The 27,274-nt window shown below is 44.5% G+C and overlaps 3 protein-coding genes across 4 annotated transcripts in view; 2 read left to right on the forward strand and 1 right to left on the reverse strand.

Annotated features, from left to right (window-relative positions):
- LOC109881718 (NAD(P) transhydrogenase, mitochondrial) overlaps positions 1–2,815 on the forward strand; it is a 17,838-nt gene extending 15,023 nt beyond the window's left edge. The window contains exons 20-23 of one of the 2 annotated variants that reach the window (XM_031818475.1): positions 225–306; positions 681–799; positions 1,616–1,731; positions 2,391–2,810. In XM_031818475.1, the coding sequence (XP_031674335.1) occupies positions 225–306; positions 681–799; positions 1,616–1,731; positions 2,391–2,537 (464 nt within the window). In that variant the 3' untranslated portion in view covers positions 2,538–2,810. Of the gene's footprint in view, positions 1–224; positions 307–680; positions 800–1,615; positions 1,732–2,390 lie in introns of both variants that reach the window. The other variant, XM_031818474.1, reaches the window with a different exon arrangement.
- On the reverse strand, positions 2,570–13,610 carry LOC116366296 (DTW domain-containing protein 1). Its single transcript, XM_031818476.1, has 5 exons — positions 13,493–13,610; positions 9,902–10,220; positions 7,661–7,804; positions 7,131–7,452; positions 2,570–6,944 (listed from the first exon to the last, which is right to left on the reverse strand). Exons 2-5 carry the CDS (start codon positions 10,196–10,198, stop codon positions 6,715–6,717), a joined length of 993 nt encoding a protein of 330 aa, XP_031674336.1. The 5' UTR covers positions 10,199–10,220; positions 13,493–13,610; the 3' UTR covers positions 2,570–6,714.
- A 1-nt stretch (position 13,611) lies between these two features.
- LOC109881712 (protein FAM227B) lies at positions 13,612–19,214 on the forward strand. Its single transcript, XM_031818477.1, has 9 exons — positions 13,612–13,780; positions 15,514–15,757; positions 15,893–15,936; positions 16,029–16,061; positions 16,160–16,264; positions 17,236–17,334; positions 17,801–17,902; positions 18,124–18,250; positions 19,108–19,214. Exons 1-9 carry the CDS (start codon positions 13,703–13,705, stop codon positions 19,212–19,214), a joined length of 939 nt encoding a protein of 312 aa, XP_031674337.1. The 5' UTR covers positions 13,612–13,702.
- The last annotated feature ends 8,060 nt before the right edge of the window (positions 19,215–27,274 follow it).

Raw genomic sequence — 27,274 nt, forward strand, 5'->3', positions numbered from 1 at the left:
AAGTACATATTTGCTTTAGGAATGTAGTGAAGTAAAAGTTGGCAAAAATATCAATAGTAAAGTACAGATCCCACAAACTACTTAAGTACTTTACACCACTGCTGTTTACTTCGTACATCGCTGAGTCATACCTTTTAACAGTAACATTTAAACTTTTCCTACAGTGACACTGTGATTGTGTAGGTTGGTCTGCTTATAGTGTGTGTGTGTGTGTGTGTGTGTAGGTTGGGGTCTGTGTGCGGCTAAGGCCCAGTACCCCATTGCTGACATGGTGAAGATGCTGGTAGAGCAGGGCAAGTCTGTCAGGTAGGTCTTCACAATAATATAATTATCTCTCTCTCTCCTCAATCATCTCTTTCACTCTCTCCACTCTGTTTATTTTTGTTGGGGACCATCAGTCCTCCTGTCACAGTGAGATAACGATATCTTCCTGTATTAGTCTGACTTCTAAAATAACATTCTTTCCATTTAGTTTTTCAATCCCACTGACCGTCTTGAGTTTCCTGGTCAGGAACACTTGCAGACAAAACACATCTGGGCCTAAAAGCTTTAGAGTGGAAAACATCTTTATTCTCCAAATTCAGAGCGAAGATGTGAAGCCCTGACTGACTGAGGAATTGCATAAAGACAACATTAATGTGTGTGCTTGTGTTTTTCTGTGTGTATGTGTGTGTTTCTAGGTTTGGTATCCACCCTGTGGCAGGTCGTATGCCAGGCCAGCTAAACGTGCTCCTGGCTGAGGCAGGTGTTCCATATGATGTGGTTCTGGAGATGGATGAGATCAATGAGGACTTCAAAGGTCAGAACACACTGATCACTCACACTGACACACTGATCACTCACACTGATCACTCACACACACTCACACTGATCACACACACACACACACTGATCACACACACACACACACACACACACACTCACACTGATCAATTTACTGAACAAAAATATAACGCAACAATGAAATTGTTGGTCCCATTTTTCATGAGCTGAAATAAAAGACCTCTGAAATGTTCCATACACACAAAGCTTTGCCTCTAAAATGTTGTGCACAAATGTCTTTAGATCCCCGTTAGTGAGCATTTTATCCTTTACCAAGATAATCCGTCCACCTGACAATTGGCATGCTGACCGCAGGAATGTCCGACAGAACTGTTGCCAGAAAATTCTATGTTTATATCTTTACCATAAGCCGCCTCCAACGTCGTTTTAGAGAATTTGGCAGTACATCCAACCAGCCTTACAACCGCAGACCTCGTGTAGCCACGCCAGCCCAGGACCTCCACATCCGGCTTCTTCACCTGCCAGATTGTCTGAGGAGTATTTATGGCATAGGCCCTGTGACCCTGCCCATTCATGTGAAGTCCATAGATTAGGGCCTAATTTATTTATTTAAATTGACTGATTTCCTTCTATGAACTGTAACTCAGTAAAATCTTTGAGATTGTTGCGTTTTATATTTCTGTTCAGTGTAGATTGATGGATTCATTGATTTGATCATAACGACCAGCAGGCATCCCTCACACTTGTTTGTGTTTGTAACGTTGCCTGGCTGGTTCCATCCATAGTTTCGCCAGGTTCTCTGTACTGGTTTTACTTAATGTGTCCCCCACAGAGACTGACCTGACGCTGGTGGTGGGTGCTAACGACACAGTGAACTCAGCAGCCCAGGAGGACCCCAACTCTATCATTGCTGGCATGCCAGTCCTGGAGGTCTGGAAGTCCAAACAGGTAGGAATGAAGGCAGTAGAAGAGTATTAGTACAGGGCCCTCACTGGTTTACCAAAGGAAGGATGCAAAATATTGTCTTGTTCTGCTCTCTGGTGTTGAGGGCTGAGTCCTCCTACTCTTTGGTTGACCAGGACCCTCACAGGTATAGAGTATAAGATGATTGTGAAGTGTGCCATCTTCTGTTTCTCTGTAGGGGATTGTGATGAGATCTTCGACTAGTTATTTTACACATTTTCTGACACTTTATTTAGACCAGTCATATGCAACAGACGGGCCGTGGGTCCTGAACTAAAATGATAAGAGGGTTAGTCATACCTCGACCCCTGGTCTCATATGAACACACATAAGACATGACAAAATGTGTAGAATTGCAGGAAATTAGCTGCAGTTCTCTCTTCGCCAACAAGAGGGGTGTGAACTGTTTGGCTTGTGAGGAGGGGGTTTGTTATGCCGATAAATGACAATGTCCATCTGGACCTTTGCCACCTAGGTAATGTGTGTGACCCTGACCTTCTCAAACAGTACTTCCGTACCCCTGATTTAGACAGTTGGAAACAGAGGGGGGAATGTGGGGATGGAACTCAAGTCTCCAGTGGGAAGAGGAATATAAAAGGTGACGTTAGCCATGTCTCAACCCTGTTCCCCTCCCTGTACTGTAGGTGATTGTGATGAAGAGGACCATGGGTGTGGGCTATGCTGCAGTAGACAATCCCATCTTCTACAAGCCCAACACATCCATGCTGCTGGGAGACGCCAAGAAGACCTGTGACACACTACAGGCCAAGATCAGAGAGGCCTACTACTAGAACAGAGATGGACAGTACACACACACTCCCTATCGGCTTTACAGATGTATTTATTAGTCTTTAATCCAGATGCAGGTGTATGGTTAAGATTAGTAAACAACATTGAATATTTTTACACTTAGTGGCTTGATGATTATAGAGGTCCTCAGTACATATGATTATTGGATGTTGGGCAGTGATGTTGAACCAAAGGTGTGGACACAACGATTAGATTACATTTAAATTAACCCATGCACTGCCTGCCCTGATTTGTAAATAAAAATCTGTTTTGAATGTGATCTGTTGGCTAAAGTTCCCTATTCAATTGTATTTGTAAGAGCTTGTCAGGTATAATTTCACACAAAAGCACTGAGCAACACCAATTGGAGATGAAGCCACATACTCCCAGTAGCTAACGGTAGACTGGCTCTCAACCAGTAAACACCAGCAGCTCAAACCCCTGCAGCGTGTTGATCTAGCCTGTTAAAGGTAATGGAACCTACATGCACAGCGTTCACCATACATACAAATTAAGAACAAGCCGCATTGACAGATGTCCAGCGTAATAAATTCAACCCCAGCCTTTAACAAAATCTTTACACTTCTGTATTCACATATACTCACATTTCCTTTGGTCATTTTATACCGAAACAGACCAGGTGATATACTGGTCATAATTCAACATGACATGTTGCACAGTAACAACCATTCCTTAGAACATAACATCTGATGGGTGAACCTGAATCACTGAAAGACAGCACCAAGAGTTTCAATCTGTTATATTTGGATCAAATTAGAGCTGTACGTTGTCCTCCACATAAATCTGAGTTTTAGACAGTAGCTAGGTTTCATTAGAATATTATAAAAACAAAATGCATTTTCCCACCAGAGATGTTTATCAAATTGACTTGTTGTGGATAAAAGGCTGTAGTGCACATAGAAGTAACTTTAAAAAATGGGGTTCCATCACATTTAACTCTGATGGTTTTGTTGCGTTATATAGCAAATGGTTCCACTCTGGCCTTGGCATGTGTGTTCCAACCAACAGCTTGCAGATACAGTATAGCTATAGCCTACATGACATTATTATGGACATAGAGCCAGATACAGTGTAGCTATAGCCTACATGACATTATTATGGACATAGAGCCAGATACAGTGTAGCTATAGCCTACATGACATTATTATGGACATAGAGCCAGATACAGTGTAGCTATAGCCTACATGACATTATTATGGACATAGAGCCAGATACAGTGTAGCTATAGCCTACATGACATTATTATGGACATAGAGCCAGATACAGTGTAGCTATAGCCTACATGACATTATTATGGACATAGAGCCAGATACAGTGTAGCTATAGCCTACATGACATTATTATGGACATAGAGCCAGATACAGTGTAGCTATAGCCTACATGACATTATTATGGACATAGAGCCAGATACAGTGTAGCTATAGCCTACATGACATTATTATGGACATAGAGCCAGATACAGTGTAGCTATAGCCTACATGACATTATTATGGACATAGAGCCAGATACAGTGTAGCTATAGCCTACATGACATTATTATGGACATAGAGCCAGATACAGTGTAGCTATAGCCTACATGACATTATTATGGACATAGAGCCAGATACAGTGTAGCTATAGCCTACATGACATTATTATGGACATAGAGCCAGATACAGTGTAGCTATAGCCTACATGACATTATTATGGACATAGAGCCAGATACAGTGTAGCTATAGCCTACATGACATTATTATGGACATAGAGCCAGATACAGTGTAGCTATAGCCTACATGACATTATTATGGACATAGAGCCAGATACAGTGTAGCTATAGCCTACATGACATTATTATGGACATAGAGCCAGATACAGTGTAGCTATAGCCTACATGACATTATTATGGACATAGAGCCAGATACAGTGTAGCTATAGCCTACATGACATTATTATGGACATAGAGCCAGATACAGTGTAGCTATAGCCTACATGACATTATTATGGACATAGAGCCAGATACAGTGTAGCTATAGCCTACATGACATTATTATGGACATAGAGCCAGATACAGTGTAGCTATAGCCTACATGAGATTATTATGGACATAGAGCCAGATACAGTGTAGCTATAGCCTACATGACATTATTATGGACAAAGAGCCAGATTCTTCATTTGTCAAAAAGGCAACAAAGCATCGATCATGTCACCAGAATAAGACCCCGGATATTTATTGGAAAGGCACATCAAGCCCATCACCTTGTACCTTCACCACCCTGTAAAGTTAACATATTTCATCTGTAGCCTAAATCATAGTGGGAGGACCACACAAAATGTCATTGTGTGACTTAAATTTACTTCAATATATGTTTATCTCAATATTAGTGCACAAACGCATTTCCACCGCCATGTCTTGCATTTTAGACAAAAAGATCCTACCTTGTCTCAGTGGTGATTTTAGACACAAAAAGATCCTACCTTGTCTCTGTGGTGATTTTAGACACAAAAAGATCCTACCTTGTCTCAGTGGTGATTTTAGCATGTAAATCTTGGTGGGGCAAAACAATGTAATCAAAAAAAGAAAGTGGGATGCTTGCCAGAAGTCACTAAACAATACATTAATAGCACTATAACGGTGCCCACAACCTGTTAGGGCCGACATAAAGCTGTCCCAACAGCAGTCCCATAACCAGCTACACCTGGCTAACAGCTGAGCCTGGTCTGGCAGCGAAACACTTCTTTCAGCCTCATTTACTGCCTTAAAAAAAAACATGGCTGATATGGCTGACTTGCTTAAATGTGGTTTCTACTGACAATGGAGATGTACAAACTACGGCATAAGGGGGAGACAGACAAGCCACCTGCTCTGAATGATGGGTCGCCACTGCCTTGTATAGCGTATTTTGTTTTGTCGACATTTGGAAAGTTACAACGTTTATATTATATCTCTATGGGGAGCGTGACAAATCTTTTGATCAATTCCAAAACCCAAAAATCTCAAAGTGCAAGAGCAAAACTAAGATGACAAGGCTACCTGACTGGCAGGTGAGAGACGTACTTTACTCGCATAAAAAGGCTGGATGGAAAACTGGTTAGTGAGACAGTTTGTCAGCTATTTTTGGAGGCCTTGGTGGTGATTGTGCGTGTAGGTAGGTTCTCTCTCCTATCTGCAGTCTCTGCGTCTCCCAGCGGTAGTTTTGGCCTCTCTCTCCTATCTCCAGTCTCTGTGTCTCCCAGCTGTAGTTTTGGCCTCTCTCTCCTATCTGCAGTCTCCCAGCGGTAGTTTTGGCCTCTCTCTCCAGTCTCTGTGTCTCCCAGCGGTAGTTTTGGCCTCTCTCTCCTATCTGCAGTCTCTGCGTCTCCCAGCGGTAGTTTTGGCCTCTCTCTCCTATCTGCAGTCTCCCAGCGGTAGTTTTGGCCTCTCTCTCCTATCTCCAGTCTCTGTGTCTCCCAGCTGTAGTTTTGGCCTCTCTCTCATATCTGCAGTCTCCCAGCGGTAGTTTTGGCCTCTCTCTCCTATCTCCAGTCTCTGTGTCTCCCAGCTGTAGTTTTGGCCTCTCTCTCCCATCTCCAGTCTCTGTCTCCCAGCGGTAGTTTTGGCCTCTCTCTCCTATCTGCAGTCTCTGCGTCTCCCAGCGGTAGTTTTGGCCTCTCTCTCCTATCTGCAGTCTCCCAGCGGTAGTTTTGGCCTCTCTCTCCTATCTCCAGTCTCTGTGTCTCCCAGTGGTAGTTTTGGCCTCTCTCTCTCCTATCTGCAGTCTCTGCGTCTCCCAGCGGTAGTTTTGGCCTCTCTCTCCTATCTGCAGTCTCTGCATCTCTCAGCGGTAGTTTTGGCCTCTCTCTCCTATCTGCAGTCTCTGCATCTCTCAGCGGTAGTTTTGGCCTCTCTCTACTATCTGCAGCCTCTGTGTCTCCCAGCGGTAGTTTTGGCCTCTCTCCTATCTGCAGCCTCTGTGTCTCTCAGCGGTAGTTTTGGCCTCTCTCTACTATCTGCAGCCTCTGTGTCTCCCAGCGGTAGTTTTGGCCTCTCTCCTATCTGCAGCCTCTGTCTCCCAGCGGTAGTTTTGGCCTCTCTCCTATCTGCAGTCTCTGCGTCTCCCAGCGGTAGTTTTGGCCTCTCTCCTATCTGCAGTCTGTGTGTCTCTCAGCGGTAGTTTTGGCCTCTCTCTCCTATCTGCAGTCTCAGCGTCTCCCAGCGGTTGTCTTAGCCTTGTTGATCAGTGTGTGTAGGTAACAGTAGAAGTACATCAGGTTGTCGTACTGTCCTGTGTACTCCTGTCTCAGACACAGCTCCTGGTAGTCCTTGAGGAAGTAGTAGACAGCCTCTATGGTTGCCAGGTAGGTGTCTGGAGAACCTTTCTGATGGCGCCAGAAACACGTCTTCCTGGTCTTCAGCTCCACACGGAGCAACGCTGCAGGAACAGAGAAAAGAACAGTCCATCAGTCATTATCAGGGCCAGGAGTTTGTCCTGTTCACATTGTGAACCGACCAGGAAAAACTCTGGGCTCTTGTTGTAGGCTATAACTAGGTAATAACAAAGTAGTTATGTAATGTACAGCACTTTAAGCTACCTCAATGCTATATCTATCATAATTACCCTGTAGTCTCTCATCTGTGATGATTCTGGTGGTCTGGTTCCATGTGCTGTCGATGAACACCACTCTCTGGAGGGGACAGGCCCCTGGTGTCTCAGTCTGGCCCTCTATCCCTGCTTCCCCTCCCCTCTCTTCTGTGTGTGTGGCTCCTGATGTGTGTCCCTCAGCCTGCTGTGTGGCCCCTGGCGTCTCCTCGGCTCTGGGCCTCTTTGGGGACGGTTCCTCATCTGGGGAGGCAGCTGACTTCATGACAGCCAGGTTCTGTAATCTCCATGTCATCTCCTCCACTGAGACTGATCCAGGACCAGGGAACACCAGCACTACCTAAACATGCATGCACACACACCCAATACTTGTCACAGTCATTTCAAGTCAACATAATACAAATGGTATTAATATTATCTAATCAGATTACGTTAGAATGACACATTTTTATGTATATGATGTGGTAAACAAACTGTTTATTAGTTAATCAGGCTCACATTGTTCTCTGAATATTTGTTCATATGAAGATGAGGAAAAGCTGACTAACTTTGTCTGTGTCATCTTCATACTCAGGTATGCAGGGGTAGGTGTAGATGGTGACATCATCGGGGGCGAGGATCTTGGCGTGTATGGCTGTGCTCTTCCCATCAACCTCACTGGGATGCTTGATGATGTCAATCTTTATAGGGAGCTGCAAATACAAGTTTGTGGAAGTTTACAGTGTGACCAACCATGTTCATCCATCACAGGTCAGGTATTACCAATACAAACAGTCAACACAGGTACTGTGAATTGTCTCAAACTTGTATCTATACCTACACCATAAGCTTGATTAATTAAATTAGTTGAATCAGGTGTGTTCTTTCATGCTGGGCTGTAACAAAAGCCTGCATCTGCACCAGAACCGAAGTACACTTCAATTTAATGTGTGAGGCACCGTAAGTAGAACCACTATCTCTGACAGCCCATGTCTGCAGGCTAGTGCTTTAATAAACCAATCAGACTGGCCTCTACAAGCCTGTGTGCTTTAATAAAACCAATCAGACTGGCCTCTACAAGCCTGTGTGCTTTAATAAAACCATCAGACTGGCCTCTACAAGCCTGTGTGCTTTAATAAAACAAATCAGGCTGGCCTCTACAAGCCTGTGTGCTTTAATAAAACCAATCAGACTGGCCTCTACAAGCCTGTGTGCTTTAATAAAACCATCAGACTGGCCTCTACAAGCCTGTGTGCTTTAATAAAACCATCAGACTGGCCTCTACAAGCCTGTGTGCTTTAATAAAACCATCAGACTGGCCTCTACAAGCCTGTGTGCTTTAATAAAACCATCAGACTGGCCTCTACAAGCCTGTGTGCTTTAATAAACCAATCAGACTGGCCACTACAAGCCTGTGTGCTTTAATAAAACCAATCAGACTGGCCTCTACAAGCCTGTGTGCTTTAATAAAACCAATCAGACTGGCCTCTACAAGCCTGTGTGCTTTAATAAAACCATCAGACTGGCCTCTACAAGCCTGTGTGCTTTAATAAAACCAATCAGACTGGCCTCTACAAGCCTGTGTGCTTTAATAAAACCAATCAGACTGGCCTCTACAAGCCTGTGTGCTTTAATAAAACCAATCAGACTGGCCTCTACAAGCCTGTGTGCTTTAATAAAACCAATCAGACTGGCCACTACAAGCCTGTGTGCTTTAATAAAACCAATCAGACTGGCCTCTACAAGCCTGTGTGCTTTAATAAAACCAATCAGACTGGCCTCTACAAGCCTGTGTGCTTTAATAAAACCAATCAGACTGGCCTCTACAAGCCTGTGTGCTTTAATAAAACCATCAGACTGGCCTCTACAAGCCTGTGTGCTTTAATAAAACCATCAGACTGGCCACTACAAGCCTGTGTGCTTTAATAAAACAATCAGACTGGCCTCTACAAGCCTGTGTGCTTTAATAAAACCAATCAGACTGGCCACTACAAGCCTGTGTGCTTTAATAAAACCAATCAGACTGGCCTCTACAAGCCTGTGTGCTTTAATAAAACCAATCAGACTGGCCACTACAAGCCTGTGTGCTTTAATAAAACCAATCAGACTGGCCACTACAAGCCTGTGTGCTTTAATAAAACCAATCAGACTGGCCACTACAAGCCTGTGTGCTTTAATAAAACCAATCAGACTGGCCTCTACAAGCCTGTGTGCTTTAATAAAACCAATCAGACTGGCCTCTACAAGCCTGTGTGCTTTAATAAAACCATCAGACTGGCCTCTACAAGCCTGTGTGCTTTAATAAAACCATCAGACTGGCCACTACAAGCCTGTGTGCTTTAATAAAACAATCAGACTGGCCTCTACAAGCCTGTGTGCTTTAATAAAACCAATCAGACTGGCCACTACAAGCCTGTGTGCTTTAATAAAACCAATCAGACTGGCCTCTACAAGCCTGTGTGCTTTAATAAAACCAATCAGACTGGCCACTACAAGCCTGTGTGCTTTAATAAAACCAATCAGACTGGCCACTACAAGCCTGTGTGCTTTAATAAAACCAATCAGACTGGCCACTACAAGCCTGTGTGCTTCAATAAAACCAATCAGACTGGCCACTACAAGCCTGTGTGCTTCAATAAAACCAATCAGACTGGCCTCTACAAGCCTGTGTGCTTCAATAAAACCAATCAGACTGGCCTCTACAAGCCTGTGTGCTTTAATAAAACCAATCAGACTGGCCACTACAAGCCTGTGTGTGTTATGTTTAATAAGGCCAATAAGGAGAACAGAGCTCCAGATCTTTCCCTGACCTTGACAGAGGGGATTTCCTGCTGGCTGACGCCCACTAAAGAGCAGCAGGTGTAGCAGAAGAACATCCGGGAGCCTCCGCAGCTAGAACACTTCAGCCTGCCCCTCTGCTGTGCCTGCTCCAGCTCCCTGTGGGGAGCCAGCTTCAGACCATGGAGGGGAGGGGAGGCAGGGACAGGGTTCTGTTTGGTTACTGGTTTGGAGTCCTTGTCAGGTTGCTGGGTTTCAGCCAGTGGTGATTTGGGAGAGGAGGACACGTCCACACCACTGGGACTGGCTAGCACGTCCGAACTGGACATCCTACTGACTGAATGGAGGTGGCTGAAAACAAAAAACATCAAACTGGAGAATCAGGTGCACAGCCAGGGACGTAGTTATACCAGTTAGCTAGGTAGTTGGCTCGCTACTAAGCAAGTGTTACGGCTTTCTAGTTGTGATGAAGGAGAGTCGGACCAAACTGCAGCGTGTCGATTGCGATCCATATTTATTCAAACAAACGTAACAATGAATAAACACTAAACACTACAAAACAATAAACGTAATGAAAACCGAAACAGCCTATACTTGTGTCAACTAACAATGCGACAGGAACAACGACACTAAGGACAATCACCCACGACAAACTCAAAGAATATGGCTGCCTAAATATGGTTCCCAATCAGAGACAACGATAAGCACCTGCCTCTGATTGAGAATCACTCCAGACAGCCATAGACCTTGCTAGATAACCCCACTAGCTACAATCCCAAATATATACACACCAAAACTCCCAGACAAAACACACCATAATACAAAAACCCCATGCCACACCCTGGCCTGACCCAATACATGAAGAAAAACACAAAATACTTTGACCAGGGCGTGACAGCAAGGCACAACAAATAAGTCAAAAGCCCGCATTTCAAAACATTGCAATATGGATATAACTCATTCAAAAGATATAGAATTTTAAATCAATGTTCACAAGAAAATGCAATGAGTAATTTCTAAAAATATATATGGTTTTAAATACATTAATACCAATAATGAAAAAAATACAATGTTGACACAAGTATGTTGATTATTGGTCTATAGAGAACTTTTCTACCCATCTCAGCTAAAGTGGGCTGGGAAATACTCAGTAGTTAGTATGGTTAGTTTTGGAGTGGGACTGTGTCATACATACCCAGCAGCACGACGTTCTCCGTCCCCTCTAACGCCCAATGCAATATACTGTAATAGACAGTACATGGGATACATATTGGCTTGTAGAAAGGTATAAAAGTTGTCTCAGCTAACGTGGGCTGGGAAATACTCAGTAGGGTCTCTACCAGGGTTTCCATTAGCTGGCTATCAGTGCATCACCCACCACTTCACAATGGTAGACAGGCTATCAGTGCATCACCCACCACTTCACAATGGTAGACAGGCTATCAGTGCATCACCCACCACTTCACAATGGTAGACAGGCTATCAGTGCATCACCCACCACTTCACAATGGTAGACAGGCTATCAGTGCATCACCCACCACTTCACAATGGTAGACAGGCTTCATATGCACATTTTCATGGAATAGTTTAATTTCAACAATAACATTTTTGTTTCTCAATCATTGTCTTGTGGTTCATCAAAACATTCTTAATGTTAATCAGCACCAGTCTCTGACATATGGACACATTTATACACTGATCATTGGCGGTTAAATAGCTTAAATGATCGGATGGAGCTCAGAGATGGCCAATGCAGCCGTTGGCCTAGAACTTCCATTATCAACTAAGTTAAAATACATAAAGCCGACAAATAAAAACAGTAGACAATATACTGATAAATTCGGATTCTTTCACATTCATCTCTCAACTCAACTTGTCTGTCTGCCTCCCTTGGCTTGAGCTATCACTAGTGAAGCGCAACATTGTATCAAATCAATCAACTGGATCTGACCCAAAGCTGTCTCTAGTGAACTTGCAACGATCAACTAGTCTATTCCGGGCCCTCAGAGTTTCCTCAGAGATTTTTGCGCAAGGGAAACTTATTTTATGACTGGATATATGGGATCATCAGATTATGATATTTTGCTCTTTCCCACTGAGGCTTGGTGATTATCGAGGGGGAGATTGGAAATAGTTTTCAAATAGGCCTACTGTGAGGAACTATTAGGCAATCATTTGCAATGGAAGTAATAAAAAAATAATTTTTTGACTGACTGCGAGGAAATAATTACTAAAGCTCAGCTTATTAGTGGTCGAACATCCCTAAATGGGCATTTTCTTACATTTGCGCGCAACAGGCCAGGTACGCTACTTCTATGCTCAGGCGCGTGTGTTCCCTCAACATTAACAAGACAGAAACAAGGCCCATGCTCATTGCTCACATGGAGCACTCCAAACAAATGACAATGACTACTGAGTATTTCCCAACCCACTTTAGCTGGGACTGGTCAAAAAGTTCTCTCTACACGCCAATGTGTATTGCTTTGGGGATTATAGATTTTTTTATTTAACTAGGCAGATTGGGTGGAGTGTAAAGCCAGCAGCAGGCTGTGCGACACAGCCCCCCACCAAAACTAGTAGAGACCCTACTGAGTATTTCCCACCCCAGTTTAGCTGAGACAGGTATAGCAGCGGGAAGTAGGGGTGCTGTGTCGCAAAAAAATATATAACCTTTTTGGGGGGGTTCCACAAAAGTGGGCCTTTAATAGTGCTGTATTAGTGGACCCATATAGCCATCAACAGGCGCCCCCCCCCCACCCGCTATGAACAGGTACTAAAGTTCTCTCTACAAGCCAATAAGTATCCCACATACAGTGTATTGCATTGCAGAGATAGGAGTGGTTGAAGTAAGGAGTCACCAGTACTCTGTATTAAACCCGTTGCCCAGCACAAGAGACCCATTTAAGTTTTGCAGAATCTATTGAATAATTTCAATAACATTATTTGTATTTTGTTAAGTGTATTTATTTAAATATAGCCTACACAATAGCTTAACATACCAGTATCTGTGTAGATTTATACAAATAAATGCGGTATAAATAATACAATATTTAAATTATCCATACATTTATTCAGAGGTGGTTGCAATGCTGTGAAAAAAAGTTGTACCACAGAACAATGAGACATATATTTCACCGGATGTATAAATGTGAAACTTCTGCTTGGCGTTTCCACAGTAAGAGGAAGCCCAGTGGGAGAATATTATTGCTAGAACGGGCTAATATAATCTGGCTAGCTCGTGCTTGGCTCTGCCCACTATGACTAATTTGTGCCGATTGGAAACGACAGGCTGTGGTCTACCTTCATTTAGTTATAAAACTATTTAGTTGTACTGCACTAGAGTGCTAAAAAAATATTATCAAAGTTTAGCATGTCTTTGCAGGGGGAATGCTGGGCATAATATCCTGTTGCTAGGAGAACGGTAATGTCAGCACTGCAGTGTGTAAGCAAAGAGTTTTATAACTAACCCATTGTGCTAACTTAGTTAGCTAGAATCTTGTTGCAGATAATGATAGCTAGCTAAATTAGCTTGAGGCTATAAACACGTTCATATAGCGATACAAGGAATGTTTTTATCTAACAGCGGAAGACATAAATACCATTTCACAATTCATTAACGTTACCTGTTTAAAATTAGACTTGATCCAATTGATTTAGAGCAATTGTATATGTACTCTGAAGCGGAGCAAGCATGGACTCGCTCTACACCGGAAGTGTCAACCGGAAGAAGTTTGCGGCGCTAATGTTAATGACAGCTGTTACCTAGCAACGGAACACATGCGTAATATTTTGACACTCAGGGCTGAGCATCTTTGGAGAGTCAGAGACAAAACATGGCTAAACAACAAGACCCAGAGGACGATGAAGAAATCCTGAGCACGTTTGAAAAGTTTGTTCGGAATCAGGGACTGGTAAGAAAAGCCTTATAAACAATGGTTATTTATTAGAGACTGCTGCCAATGTGTTAATTTGACGTTAGCTAACGTTAACAAGTAGTTCCTAGCACAGTCCAGGCAAGATTACATAGTGTAGGCAATTTTGTTTTCTACCATGTGTTAAGCTGTAAGAATTCACTTGCTAATTGTGTACACTACCGGTCAAAAGTTTTACAACACCTACTCATTCAAGGGTTTTTCTTAATTTTTTACTATTTTCTACATTGTAGAATAATAGTTAAGACATCATAACTATGAAATAACTCATATGGAATCATGTAGTAACCCAAAAAGTGTTAAACAAATCAAAATATATTTTATGGTTGAGATTCTTCAAATAGCCACCCTATTTGAAGGAGTTCCCACATATGCTGAGCACTTGTTGGCTGCTTTTCCTTCACTCTGCGGTCCGACTCACCCCAAACCATCTCATTTGGGTTGAGGTTGGGTGATTGTGTAGGCCAGGTCATCTGATGCAGCACTCCACCACTCGTCATCTTGGTAAAAATGGCCCTTACACAGCCTGGAAGTGTGTTGGGTCATTGTTCTGTTGAAAAACAAATGATAGTCCCGCTAAGCCCAAACCAGATGGGATGGCATATCGCTGCAGAATGCTGTGGTAGCCATGCTGGTTAAGTGTGCCTTGAATTCTAAATACCAGCGAAGCACCATCACACCTCCTCCTCCATGCTTTACGGTGGGAAATACACATGCGGAGATCATCTGTTCACCCACATCACGTCTCACGTGGCGGTTGGAACCAAAAATCTCAAATTTGGACTCCAGACCAAATGACAAATTTCCACTGGTTTAATGTCCATTGCTCATGTTTCTTGGCCCAAGCAAGTCTCTTCTTCTTATTGGTGTCCTTTAGTCGTGGTTTCTTTGCAGCAATTCGACCCTGAAGGCCTGATTCACACAGCTGAACAGTTGATATCTGTTACTTGAACTCTGTGAAGCATTTATTTGGGCTGCAATTTCTGAGGCTGGTAACTAATGAACTTATCATCTGCAGCAGAGGTAACTCTGGTTCTTCCTTTCCTGTGGCGGTCCTCATGAGAGCCAGTTTCATCATAGCACTTGATGGTTTTTGCGACTGCACTTGAAGAAACTTTCAAAGTTCTTGAAATTTTCCGTATTGACTGACCTTCATGTCTTAAAGTTATGATGGTCTGTTGTTTCTCTTTGCATATTTCTGCAGTTCATAATATGGACTTGGTCAATTACCAAAATAGGGCTATCTTCTGAATACCACCCCTACCTTTGTCACAACACAACTGATTGGCTCAAACGCATTAAGAAGGAAAGAAATTCCACAAATGAACTTTTAAGAAATGCATTCCAGGTGACTACCTCATGAAGATGTTTTAGAGAATGCCAAGAGTGTGCAACGCTGCATCAAGGCAAAGGGTGGCTATTTGAAGAATCTCAAATATAAAATATATTTTGATTTGTTTTACACTTTTTGGTTACTACATGAGTCCATGTGTTATTTCTTAGTTTTTATGTCTTCAATAATATTCTAAAATGTAGAAAATAGTAAAAAATGAAGAAAAACCCTTGAATGAGTATTGGTGTTCTAAAACTTTTGACCGGTAGTGTAGGTATTTGAGTTGGATCACAACATGATAATAATCAACATAAATACTCACATATAACAAATAGGCCTACATCATGATACTGAAACGGTCTCTCAACATTTTCTGTAGGTTGACTGGCCCGTGGCGTTTGAGGAGAATATAGAGATATCATCCCACTTCAAACATTACAGTCATCCCAGACAGATATATGACTACTTTAAAGTAAACGTGCCATTCCCAGTGGACATCACCATGTCCTTCTCCAAGAGCATAGAGGAGCTATATTCCAAGATAAAACTACATGCATCCATAATGTCACAAGAACAGAGCAAAAACAAGAATGCGGAGTCAGTGTTTGATGACATGAATAAATGTAAGTAGCTACACTACCCACAGCTCTCAAATTCACCATCAGGCCAAATTGTATATTTCTAGCCCAGGTCATTGAAACATAGGGCTGCTGTGAAGTGGTGATACCGTTGCCATTATCTCAATGTTTCTTTCTCAGATAAAATGTATGTGCAAAGAGCACATCGAATCATGAAAGAGCAGGTAATGAGTTGCAGTTATAATTATTTGTATTAGATTTTATCATTTATATAGGATGATTCTGATTTACAACAACATTGACTGTTTAATTCCAGAGTGAGGCAGTGTCGCGGAGCTTGGACATCAAGGTGAGTCTGTTGTCTTGTCTGTTTATGGCTCTTTACACCATGAGGGACATATCTCTCTGGTGTTTAATTAGTTAAACTAATGAGTTGTGTTTCTCCAGGACTATGACTACCCAGGGTTTGTTGCAGTCGAGGACACTGACATCCCAGGACATCCTGATGCCTTACAGCATTTGGACAGAGTATCAGAGGCCCAAGGCTTTAATGTACGTACCTGCAAACTCAAATATTGTGTGTGTGTGTGTGTGTGAGTGAGAGAGAGAGTGTGTGAGAGTGTGAGAGTACCAGACCAGAGTTCTGCTCTCCCTCATCAAAGGGGAATACTGTGGCAGCTCTGCAACCAATCACGTTAATCTAAGGAGCAGCCAGGCTCCTATTAAAGTCCTGTAGTATTAACAGTCCCAGCCTGCATCCTAAATGGTACCCTATTCCCTATATAGTGCACTACTTTTAACCAGGGCCCATAGAGTTTCCCATAGGGCTCTGGTCAAAAGTAGTGCAGTATACAGAAACAGAGAGACAAATGAAAGGCAGAGTAAACCAGCTCTGGGCTAGTTCTTATTTATGACCACAAACACTAATATCCATCCATTGCGCTGAAAGCCAGATGTGGCCGGTCCGGGTGATGGAGAGCAGACTTGTTATGTTATGTCAGGTCTCACAGATACCTGAGCTGTCACAGCTTTTAGGAAAAAGAGAAAGGGATCGCATGCAAACTTCGCATGCATGTCAAGCACATGTGTATTGAATGTGGCCCTCTCCCGCTCTCGGAGCATGCGGTCGGATTCGACTGCATTCCAAGCACACATGATTCATCTCTCACATATGTACTGTAGCTATGCTGCTGTGTGGCAGTCTTTAACAGCAGGGTGGATTGGTATTCATTGAAAAGTAGATTAGAGATTAGCTAGTTATCTGTAATGCTTTATTTAACACTCCTGTGTCAGCTGGTATTTACCGACACAATTGGGAACTACCTACCGACAGTAAGGTCATGGTGGCTGTTTCACTGAGTTATCAAAATACTAAAGAATAATTATTGAGCAATTATTATGTAATTACCACTTTGCAATTACCGTTTAATTGCTGTGTACATAACAGAACAATTCCGTCTCATTGGGGTTAGGCTAATCATCATTAATCCTGCAGTATGTGTGTGTATGATTCTTTACTGCAGCCAGGCTTCCTGAAGATCTGGAGGCCGTTCTTTCTGTGTGATCTGTCCGTGGCTGTTCTCAAAGACACATTCTGGTGGTTTTTCCTCCACAGATTTAAGGTGACTTCACTCCAACCTTTGTGATGCACTATATCAACGGACAATGCAACCAAGACATGTAACTTTGATACATATATTATTATGAGGCAGATGATGGGGGAGGTCTTTTACTCCAGCCTGTACAGTACATCCATCACTGGTAATATAGTATTTATAGATGAATGTGATTTAGAGGAAATGCGTGCAGTGAAAATGATCTTATCTGAAGGTTTCTGCCAGATTCCACAACTAAGTTATGATATACTCAGTATTAAGCAGAGGCAGTCTTACACACGTATGCACAATAGAACTATTGAAATATCTACATATTGTACGTAATAGTTCCTGATAGAGTTGAGTAAATGATGAAATGTATGGCTCTGTGCGTACATTTATTTTAGAATATGTTCTGACAGTTGTTGATGCTGTCAGGTTAGGTAGCCTGCAGTACCTTACAGTGTGGAATTGTGTGTCAATATCCTCCCAGCCTAATGTAGAGGAGGAGAGCCAGTTGTTTGATCGGATCTCTGGAGCCTTTGTCTCTCTGCTGATGACCGTTCAGATGGACCTGAAGGACAAGCTCTTTAAGGTACGTATGTATATTTAACAAACACTGTTATCTAGAGAGACTTACATTCAGAGCATTCAGCTGTCACAGTCATTGCAAGTAGAACCTTCTTCAAAAACAGCTGCTGTCTGTAATTATCAAAATCACTGCTTCTAACTTACTTGAAGAAAAGACAAGTATCAGTGTTTGTGCAAGACAAGACAGGTGCACCAGTTACAGTAAAGACTGTGTGTGTGTTCCAGGTGTATGCAGACTGCCTGGCCCAGGCGGTCTACGCAGCGTTCTACGGAGCGTTCCCTGAGTCCATGGAACGTCTAGGCCATGACTTCAAGACAGACTTAGCTGACCTCATCTCCCTCTGGGTGTCAGGTTAGTGTTATTGTTTGGGTCTGGTGATCACGGCATGCAACCACATCACGCTGTATTTAGAGAGCAGTTTAACATCTAAATGCATTACAGACTTTCTAAACAACAAAATGACAAACTGTAAATGACAAAGAACAACAAAGATCAAATCAAAATATATTTGTCACATGCTTGGTAAACAACAGGTGTAGACTAACAGTGAAATGCTTACTTACGGGCCCTTCTCAACAATGCAGAGAGGAATAAATACACAGTGAGTAATGATAACTTGGCTATATACACGGGGTACCCGTACTGAGTCTGTGTACAATGTAATTTAGGTAGATATGTACATATAGGTAGTGGTAAAGTGACTACGCAACAGGATAGATAATAAACAGTAGCAGCAGTGTGATGAGTCAAAAGAGTTAGTGCAAAAAGGGTGAACGCAGACAGCTATGTTGTTATCTATTTAGCAGTCTTATGGCTTGGGGGTAGAAGCTGTTCAGGGTGTTGTTGGTTCCAGACCAGCACCGGTATTGCTTGCCATTCAGTAGCAGAGACACCAGTCTATGTCTTGGGTGGCTGGAGTCTGACAGTTTTTGGGCTGTCCTTCTTTTTTTTTTTTTCACCTTTTATTTAACTAGGCAAGTCAGTTAAGAACATATTCTTATTTACAATGACGGCCTAGGAACAGTGGGTTAACTGCCTGTTCAGGGTAGACAGATTTGTACCTTGTCAGCTTGGGGATTTGAACTTGCAACCTTCCTGTTACTAGTCCAACGCTCTAACCACTAGGCTACCCTGCCGCCCCTTTGATAAGAACAACATACATTTAGTGTTTAAAAATAGTTTGTCTGTCTCCTATGTGTCTCTGTTAGATGTGAAGCCCACCCTGTTGTCATGGCAGAGCTGGAACCTGGGCTGGCTGGATCCTGTAGACACATCCGGGAATAGCCATGGAGAGTCAACATGTGGTAAGACCTGATCTACTGACCTGTTGTTTCAGATTTACATCTACTGACCTGTTGTTTCAGATTCACGGAGGGTTTACATCTACTGACCTGTTGTTTCAGATTCACATCTACTGACCTGTTGTTTCAGATTCACATCTACTGACCTGTTGTTTCAGATTCACGGAGGGTTTACATCTACTGAGCTGTTGTTTCAGATTTACATCTACTGACCTGTTGTTTCAGATTCACGGAGGGTTTACATCTACTGACCTGTTGTTTCAGATTCACGGAGGGTTTACATCTACTGACCTGTTGTTTCAGATTCACATCTACTGACCTGTTGTTTCAGATTCACATCTACTGACCTGTTGTTTCAGATTCACGGAGGGTTTACATCTACTGAGCTGTTATTTCAGATTTACATCTACTGACCTGTTGTTTCAGATTCACGGAGGGTTTACATCTATTGACCTGTTGTTTCAGATTTACTGAGGGTTTACATCTACTGACCTGTTGTTTCAGATTCACTGAGGGTTTACATCTACTGACCTGTTGTTTCAGATTTACTGAGTGTTTACATCTACTGACCTGTTGTTTCAGATTTACTGAGGGTTTACATCTACTGACCTGTTGTTTCAGATTCACTGAGGGTTTACATCTACTGACCTGTTGTTTCAGATTCACTGAGGGTTTACGTCTACTGACCTGTTGTTTCAGATTTACTGAGGGTTTACATCTACTGACCTGTTGTTTCAGATTTACTGAGGGTTTACATCTACTGAGCTGTTATTTCAGATTTACATCTACTGACCTGTTGTTTCAGATTCATGGAGGGTTTACATCTACTGACCTGTTGTTTCAGATTCACATCTACTGACCTGTTGTTTCAGATTCACATCTACTGACCTGTTGTTTCAGATTCACGGAGGGTTTACATCTACTGAGCTGTTGTTTCAGATTTACATCTACCGACCTGTTGTTTCAGATTCACGGAGGGTTTACATCTACTGACCTGTTGTTTCAGATTCACGGAGGGTTTACATCTACTGACCTGTTGTTTCAGATTCACATCTACTGACCTGTTGTTTCAGATTCACATCTACTGACCTGTTGTTTCAGATTCACGGAGGGTTTACATCTACTGAGCTGTTATTTCAGATTTACATCTACTGACCTGTTGTTTCAGATTCACGGAGGGTTTACATCTATTGACCTGTTGTTTCAGATTTACTGAGGGTTTACATCTACTGACCTGTTGTTTCAGATTCACTGAGGGTTTACATCTACTGACCTGTTGTTTCAGATTTACTGAGTGTTTACATCTACTGACCTGTTTCAGATTCACTGAGGGTTTACGTCTACTGACCTGTTGTTTCAGATTTACTGAGGGTTTACATCTACTGACCTGTTGTTTCAGATTTACTGAGGGTTTACATCTACTGACCTGTTGTTTCAGATTCACTGAGGGTTTACATCTACTGACCTGTTGTTTCAGATTTACTGAGGGTTTACATCTACTGACCTATTGTTTCAGATTTACTGAGGGTTTACGTCTACTGACCTGTTGTTTCAGATTTACTGAGGGTATACGTCTACTGACCTGTTGTTTCAGATTTACTGAGGGTTTACGTCTACTGACCTGTTGTTTCAGATTTACTGAGGGTATACTTCTACTGACCTGTTGTTTCAGATTTACTGAGGGTTTACATCTACTGACCTGTTGTTTCAGATTTACTGAGGGTTTACATCTACTGACCTGTTGTTTCAGATTTACTGAGGGTATACTTCTACTGACCTGTTGTTTCAGATTTACTGAGGGTTTACATCTACTGACCTGTTGTTTCAGATTTACATCTACTGACCTGTTGTTTCAGATTTACATCTACTGACCTGTTGTTTCAGATTTACTTAGGGTTTAAATCTACTGACCTGTTGTTTCAGATTCACATCTACTGACCTGTTATTTCAGATTTACTGAGGGTTTACATCTACTGACCTGTTGTTTCAGATTCACTGAGGGTTTACATCTACTGACCTGTTGTTTCAGATTTACTGAGGGTTTACATCTACTGACCTGTTGTTTCAGATTCACATCTACTGACCTGTTGTTTCAGATTGACTGAGGGTTTACATCTACTGACCTGTTGTTTCAGATTTACTGAGGGTTTACATCTACTGACCTGTTGTTTCAGATTCACATCTACTGACCTATTGTTTCAGACTGACTGAGGGTTTAGGCTGAATCTATTCTGTCACATAACGCTGTGATGTAGTAAAGGCATGACTTGATAGTTAGATGTTAAACTGTCCAGTCATCCTGACCGAGGTGCCGTGGTCTCGCTGAGTGTTGGCACACAACAAACCATCAATGCACTGGACAGCTTTAGAGGAGGGACAGAACTTAATACTTACCAGAAAGTAGGATTTGAAATTCATTCACTTTTATTCTCACAATATTGTGTTGATCTTAGTTTGTAGCTTGCGCTCATAACTCTCAGACATGGATTTATACTGTGCGTGTGTGTGTGTGTGTGTGTGTGTGTGTGTGTGTCTGTAACTGATTATTGCTCTCTGTGGTTTAGATTTGTCACTAGACAGGAGAGTGTGTAATGTTAGTGCTGTTTGAAAGTGTTGTGGTGTTCTGGGGGTTCCGTGCTAAGCTTCCAAACACTCCAGACTCTCCGGGGGAAACAAGGTTCAAATGTATCAAGTTCAGCTGCTGCCAGGGCCTCCCTGGGTCTCCCCCTCCTCTACCTCCCCCTCCTCTCCCCTGGAACCCCCTACACCCTCCTGCCTTTCCCTTGTCTCCCCTTGTTTCCCCTCTCACCCCTACCCTTCCCTCCACACATGCTGTTGGCATTAAGCACACATGTTTCATTTGTTCCTGCTTCGCCACAAATGCATGCAGGGCCTACTGCCGTCCGCTGTGCTTAAAGTGTGTCTCTGGATTGTAGTAGATCGTTCCTCACATTACTTTAACAAGTGGAGCGTTTGCTGCTGTGCAACACTGCTGTTGCTGATGTTACTGTAGCTGATTCCACTCATCACCAGCGTTCATGCCACTCTGACTCGGTCTGCATCCCAAATGGCATCCTATTCTCCTTGGTCAAAAGTAGTGCACTATATGGGGAATTTGGTGCCGTTTGGGATTAGACTAAACCTACTGACCTGTTGTTTCAGATTGACTGAGGGTTTAGGCTAAGTCTACTGACCTGTTGTTTCAGATTGACTGAGGGTTTAGGCTAAGTCTACTGACCTGTTGTTTCAGATTGACTGAGGGTTTAGGCAAAATTTACTGACCTGTTGTTTCAGATTGACTGAGGGTTTAGGCTAAATTTACTGACCTGTTGTTTCAGATTGACTGAGGGTTTAGGCTAAGTCTACCCGACCTGTTGTTTCAGATTGACTGAGGGTTATCCTTTTCATTATCCACATTCACAGTATTGTTGAATAATAGTGGACCATACATATAGTATTGAGACCACTCAGGCTACTGTTCTGCCTGTCTCAGGTTCCATCTTGTTTTGGTGATGCTCTTTAGGCCTTTTGGTTGCAGACCACAGGACAAACATAATATACAACAAACTGGAATAAAAGAGACTGGACTACCCCTCATATTTGTATGGTTTCTATTTATACAGCCAAGCAAAAGGGCAGGAGAGGTGATCGTCTTGGAATGTTTGGGATACATGTTTGACTCCCGACAGATGTATGCCGCCTATGTATGCCAGTTAGGCTCTACACCGGTTGTATGCTAGTTAGGCTCTACACCGGTTGTATGCCAGTTAGGCTCTACACCGGTTGTATGCCAGTTAGGCTCTACACCGGTTGTATGCCAGTTAGGCTCTACACCGGTTGCATGCTAGTTAGGCTCTACACCGGTTGTATGCCAGTTAGGCTCTACACCGGTTGTATGCCAGTTAGGCTCTACACCGGTTGTATGCCAGTTAGGCTCTACACCGGTTGTATGCCAGTTAGGCTCTACACCGGTTGTATGCCAGTTAGGCTCTACACCGGTTGTATGCTAGTTAGGCTCTACACCGGTTATATGCTAGTTAGGCTCTACACCGGTTGTATGCCAGTTAGGCTCTACACCGGTTGTATGCCAGTTTGGCTCTACACCGGTTGTATGCTAGTTAGGCTCTACACCGGTTGTATGCTAGTTAGGCTCTACACCGGTTGTATGCTAGTTAGGCTCTACACCGGTTGTATGCTAGTTAGGCTCTACACCGGTTGTATGCTAGTTAGGCTCTACACCGGTTATATGCTAGTTAGGCTCTACACCTGTTGTATGCTAGTTAGGCTCTACACCGGTTGTATGCCAGTTTGGCTCTATGTTCCTAGCAGGCCTAGCCAGCTCTTTCCTCTCTCCTCTATGTTCATAGCAGGCCTAGCCAGTTCTCTCCTCTATGCTCCTAGCAGGCCTAGCCAGCTCTCTCCTCTTTCCTCTATGCACCTAGCAGGCCTAGCCAGCTCTCTCCTCTTTCCTCTATGTTCCTAGCAGGCCTAGCCAGCTCTCTCCTCTTTCCTCTATGCTCCTAGCAGGCCTAGCCAGCTCTCTCCTCTTTCCTCTATGCTCCTAGCAGGCCTAGCCAGCTCTCTCCTCTTTCCTCTATGCTCCTAGCAGGCCTAGCCAGCTCTCTCCTCTATGTTCCTAGCAGGCCTAGCCAGCTCTCTCCTCTATGTTCCTAGCAGGCCTAGCCAGCTCTCTCCCCTTTCCTCTATGCTCCTAGCAGGCCTAGCCAGCTCTCTCCTCTATGTTCCTAGCAGGCCTAGCCAGCTCTCTCCTCTTTCCTCTATGTTCCTATCAGGCCTAGCCAGCTCTCTCCTCTTTCCTCTATGTTCCTAGCAGGCCTAGCCAGCTCTCTCCTCTATGCTCCTAGCAGGCCTAGCCAGCTCTCTCCTCTTTCCTCTATGCTCCTAGCAGGCCTAGCCAGCTCTCTCCTCTTTCCTCTATGCTCCTAGCAGGCCTAGCCAGCTCTCTCCTCTATGTTCCTAGCGGGCCTAGCCAGCTCTCTCCTCTATGTTCCTAGCAGGCCTAGCCAGCTCTCTCCTCTTTCCTCTATGTTCCTAGCAGGCCTAGCCAGCTCTCTCCTCTTTCCTCTATGCTCCTAGCAGGCCTAGCCAGCTCTCTCCTCTATGCTCCTAGCAGGCCTAGCCAGCTCTCTCCTCTTTCCTCTATGTTCCTAGCAGGCCTAGCCAGCTCTTTCCTCTATGTTCCTAGCAGGCCTAGCCAGCTCTTTCCTCTCTCCTCTATGTTCATAGCAGGCCTAGCCAGTTCTCTCCTCTATGCTCCTAGCAGGCCTAGCCAGCTCTCTCCTCTTTCCTCTATGCTCCTAGCAGGCCTAGCCAGCTCTCTCCTCTTTCCTCTATGTTCCTAGCAGGCCTAGCCAGCTCTCTCCTCTTTCCTCTATGCTCCTAGCAGGCCTAGCCAGCTCTCTCCTCTTTCCTCTATGCTCCTAGCAGGCCTAGCCAGCTCTCTCCTCTTTCCTCTATGCTCCTAGCAGGCCTAGCCAGCTCTCTCCTCTATGTTCCTAGCAGGCCTAGCCAGCTCTCTCCTCTATGTTCCTAGCAGGCCTAGCCAGCTCTCTCCCCTTTCCTCTATGCTCCTAGCAGGCCTAGCCAGCTCTCTCCTCTATGTTCCTAGCAGGCCTAGCCAGCTCTCTCCTCTTTCCTCTATGTTCCTATCAGGCCTAGCCAGCTCTCTCCTCTTTCCTCTATGTTCCTAGCAGGCCTAGCCAGCTCTCTCCTCTATGCTCCTAGCAGGCCTAGCCAGCTCTCTCCTCTTTCCTCTATGCTCCTAGCAGGCCTAGCCAGCTCTCTCCTCTTTCCTCTATGCTCCTAGCAGGCCTAGCCAGCTCTCTCCTCTATGTTCCTAGCGGGCCTAGCCAGCTCTCTCCTCTATGTTCCTAGCAGGCCTAGCCAGCTCTCTCCTCTTTCCTCTATGTTCCTAGCAGGCCTAGCCAGCTCTCTCCTCTTTCCTCTATGCTCCTAGCAGGCCTAGCCAGCTCTCTCCTCTATGCTCCTAGCAGGCCTAGCCAGCTCTCTCCTCTTTCCTCTATGTTCCTAGCAGGCCTAGCCAGCTCTCTCCTCTTTCCTCTATGTTCCTATCAGGCCTAGCCAGCTCTCTCCTCTCTCCTCTATGTTCCTATCAGGCCTAGCCAGCTCTCTCCTCTTTCCTCTATGCTCCTAGCAGGCCTAGCCAGCTCTCTCCTCTTTCCTCTATGCTCCTAGCAGGCCTAGCCAGCTCTCTCCTCTTTCCTCTATGCTCCTAGCAGGCCTAGCCAGCTCTCTCCTCTTTCCTCTATGCTCCTAGCAGGCCTAGCCAGCTCTCTCCTCTATGTTCCTAGCAGGCCTAGCCAGCTCTCTCCTCTATGTTCCTAGCAGGCCTAGCCAGCTCTCTCCCCTTTCCTCTATGCTCCTAGCAGGCCTAGCCAGCTCTCTCCTCTATGTTCCTAGCAGGCCTAGCCAGCTCTCTCCTCTTTCCTCTATGTTCCTATCAGGCCTAGCCAGCTCTCTCCTCTTTCCTCTATGTTCCTAGCAGGCCTAGCCAGCTCTCTCCTCTATGCTCCTAGCAGGCCTAGCCAGCTCTCTCCTCTTTCCTCTATGCTCCTAGCAGGCCTAGCCAGCTCTCTCCTCTTTCCTCTATGCTCCTAGCAGGCCTAGCCAGCTCTCTCCTCTATGTTCCTAGCGGGCCTAGCCAGCTCTCTCCTCTATGTTCCTAGCAGGCCTAGCCAGCTCTCTCCTCTTTCCTCTATGTTCCTAGCAGGCCTAGCCAGCTCTCTCCTCTTTCCTCTATGCTCCTAGCAGGCCTAGCCAGCTCTCTCCTCTATGCTCCTAGCAGGCCTAGCCAGCTCTCTCCTCTTTCCTCTATGTTCCTAGCAGGCCTAGCCAGCTCTCTCCTCTTTCCTCTATGTTCCTATCAGGCCTAGCCAGCTCTCTCCTCTCTCCTCTATGTTCCTATCAGGCCTAGCCAGCTCTCTCCTCTTTCCTCTATGCTCCTAGCAGGCCTAGCCGGCTCTCTCCTCTATGTTCATAGCAGGCCTAGCCAGCTCTCTCCTCTTTCCTCTATGCTCCTAGCAGGCCTAGCCAGCTCTCTCCTCTTTCCTCTATGTTCCTATCAGGCCTAGCCAGCTCTCTCCTCTTTCCTCTATGCTCCTAGCAGGCCTAGCCAGCTCTCTCCTCTATGCTCCTAGCAGGCCTAGCCAGCTCTCTCCTCTGTCCTCTATGCTCCTAGCAGGCCTAGCCAGCTCTCTCCTCTTTCCTCTATGCTCCTAGCAGGCCTAGCCAGCTCTCTCCTCTATGTTCCTAGCAGGCCTAGCCAGCTCTCTCCTCTTTCCTCTATGTTCCTAGCAGGCCTAGCCAGCTCTCTCCTCTTTCCTCTATATTCCTATCAGGCCTAGCCAGCTCTCTCCTCTCTCCTCTATGTTCCTATCAGGCCTAGCCAGCTCTCTCCTCTTTCCTCTATGCTCCTAGCAGGCCTAGCCAGCTCTCTCCTCTCTCCTCTATGTTCCTAGCAGGCCTAGCCAGCTCTCTCCTCTTTCCACTATGCTCCTAGCAGGCCTAGCCAGCTCTCTCCTCTATGTTCCTAGCAGGCCTAGCCAGCTCTCTCCTCTTTCCTCTATACTCCTAGCAGGCCTAGCCAGCTCTCTCCTCTATGTTCCTAGCAGGCCTAGCCAGCTCTCTCCTCTATGTTCCTAGCAGGCCTAGCCAGCTCTCTCCTCTTTCCTCTATACTCCTAGCAGGCCTAGCCAGCTCTCTCCTCTATGCTCCTAGCAGGCCTAGCCAGCTCTCTCCTCTTTCCTCTATGCTTCTAGCAGGCCTAGCCAGCTCTCTCCTCTTTCCTCTATGTTCCTAGCAGGCCTAGCCAGCTCTCTCCTCTTTCCTCTATGCTCCTAGCAGGCCTAGCCAGCTCTCTCCTCTTTCCTCTATGCTCCTAGCAGGCCTAGCCAGCTCTCTCCTCTTTCCTCTATGTTCCTAGCAGGCCTAGCCAGCTCTCTCCTCTTTCCTCTATGCTCCTAGCAGGCATAGCCAGCTCTCTCCTCTTTCCTCTATGCTCCTAGCAGGCCTAGCCAGCTCTCTCCTCTCTCCT

This window comes from Oncorhynchus kisutch, unplaced genomic scaffold (assembly GCF_002021735.2).
Source record: "Oncorhynchus kisutch isolate 150728-3 unplaced genomic scaffold, Okis_V2 scaffold1422, whole genome shotgun sequence".
NCBI classification, from domain to species: domain Eukaryota; kingdom Metazoa; phylum Chordata; class Actinopteri; order Salmoniformes; family Salmonidae; genus Oncorhynchus; species Oncorhynchus kisutch.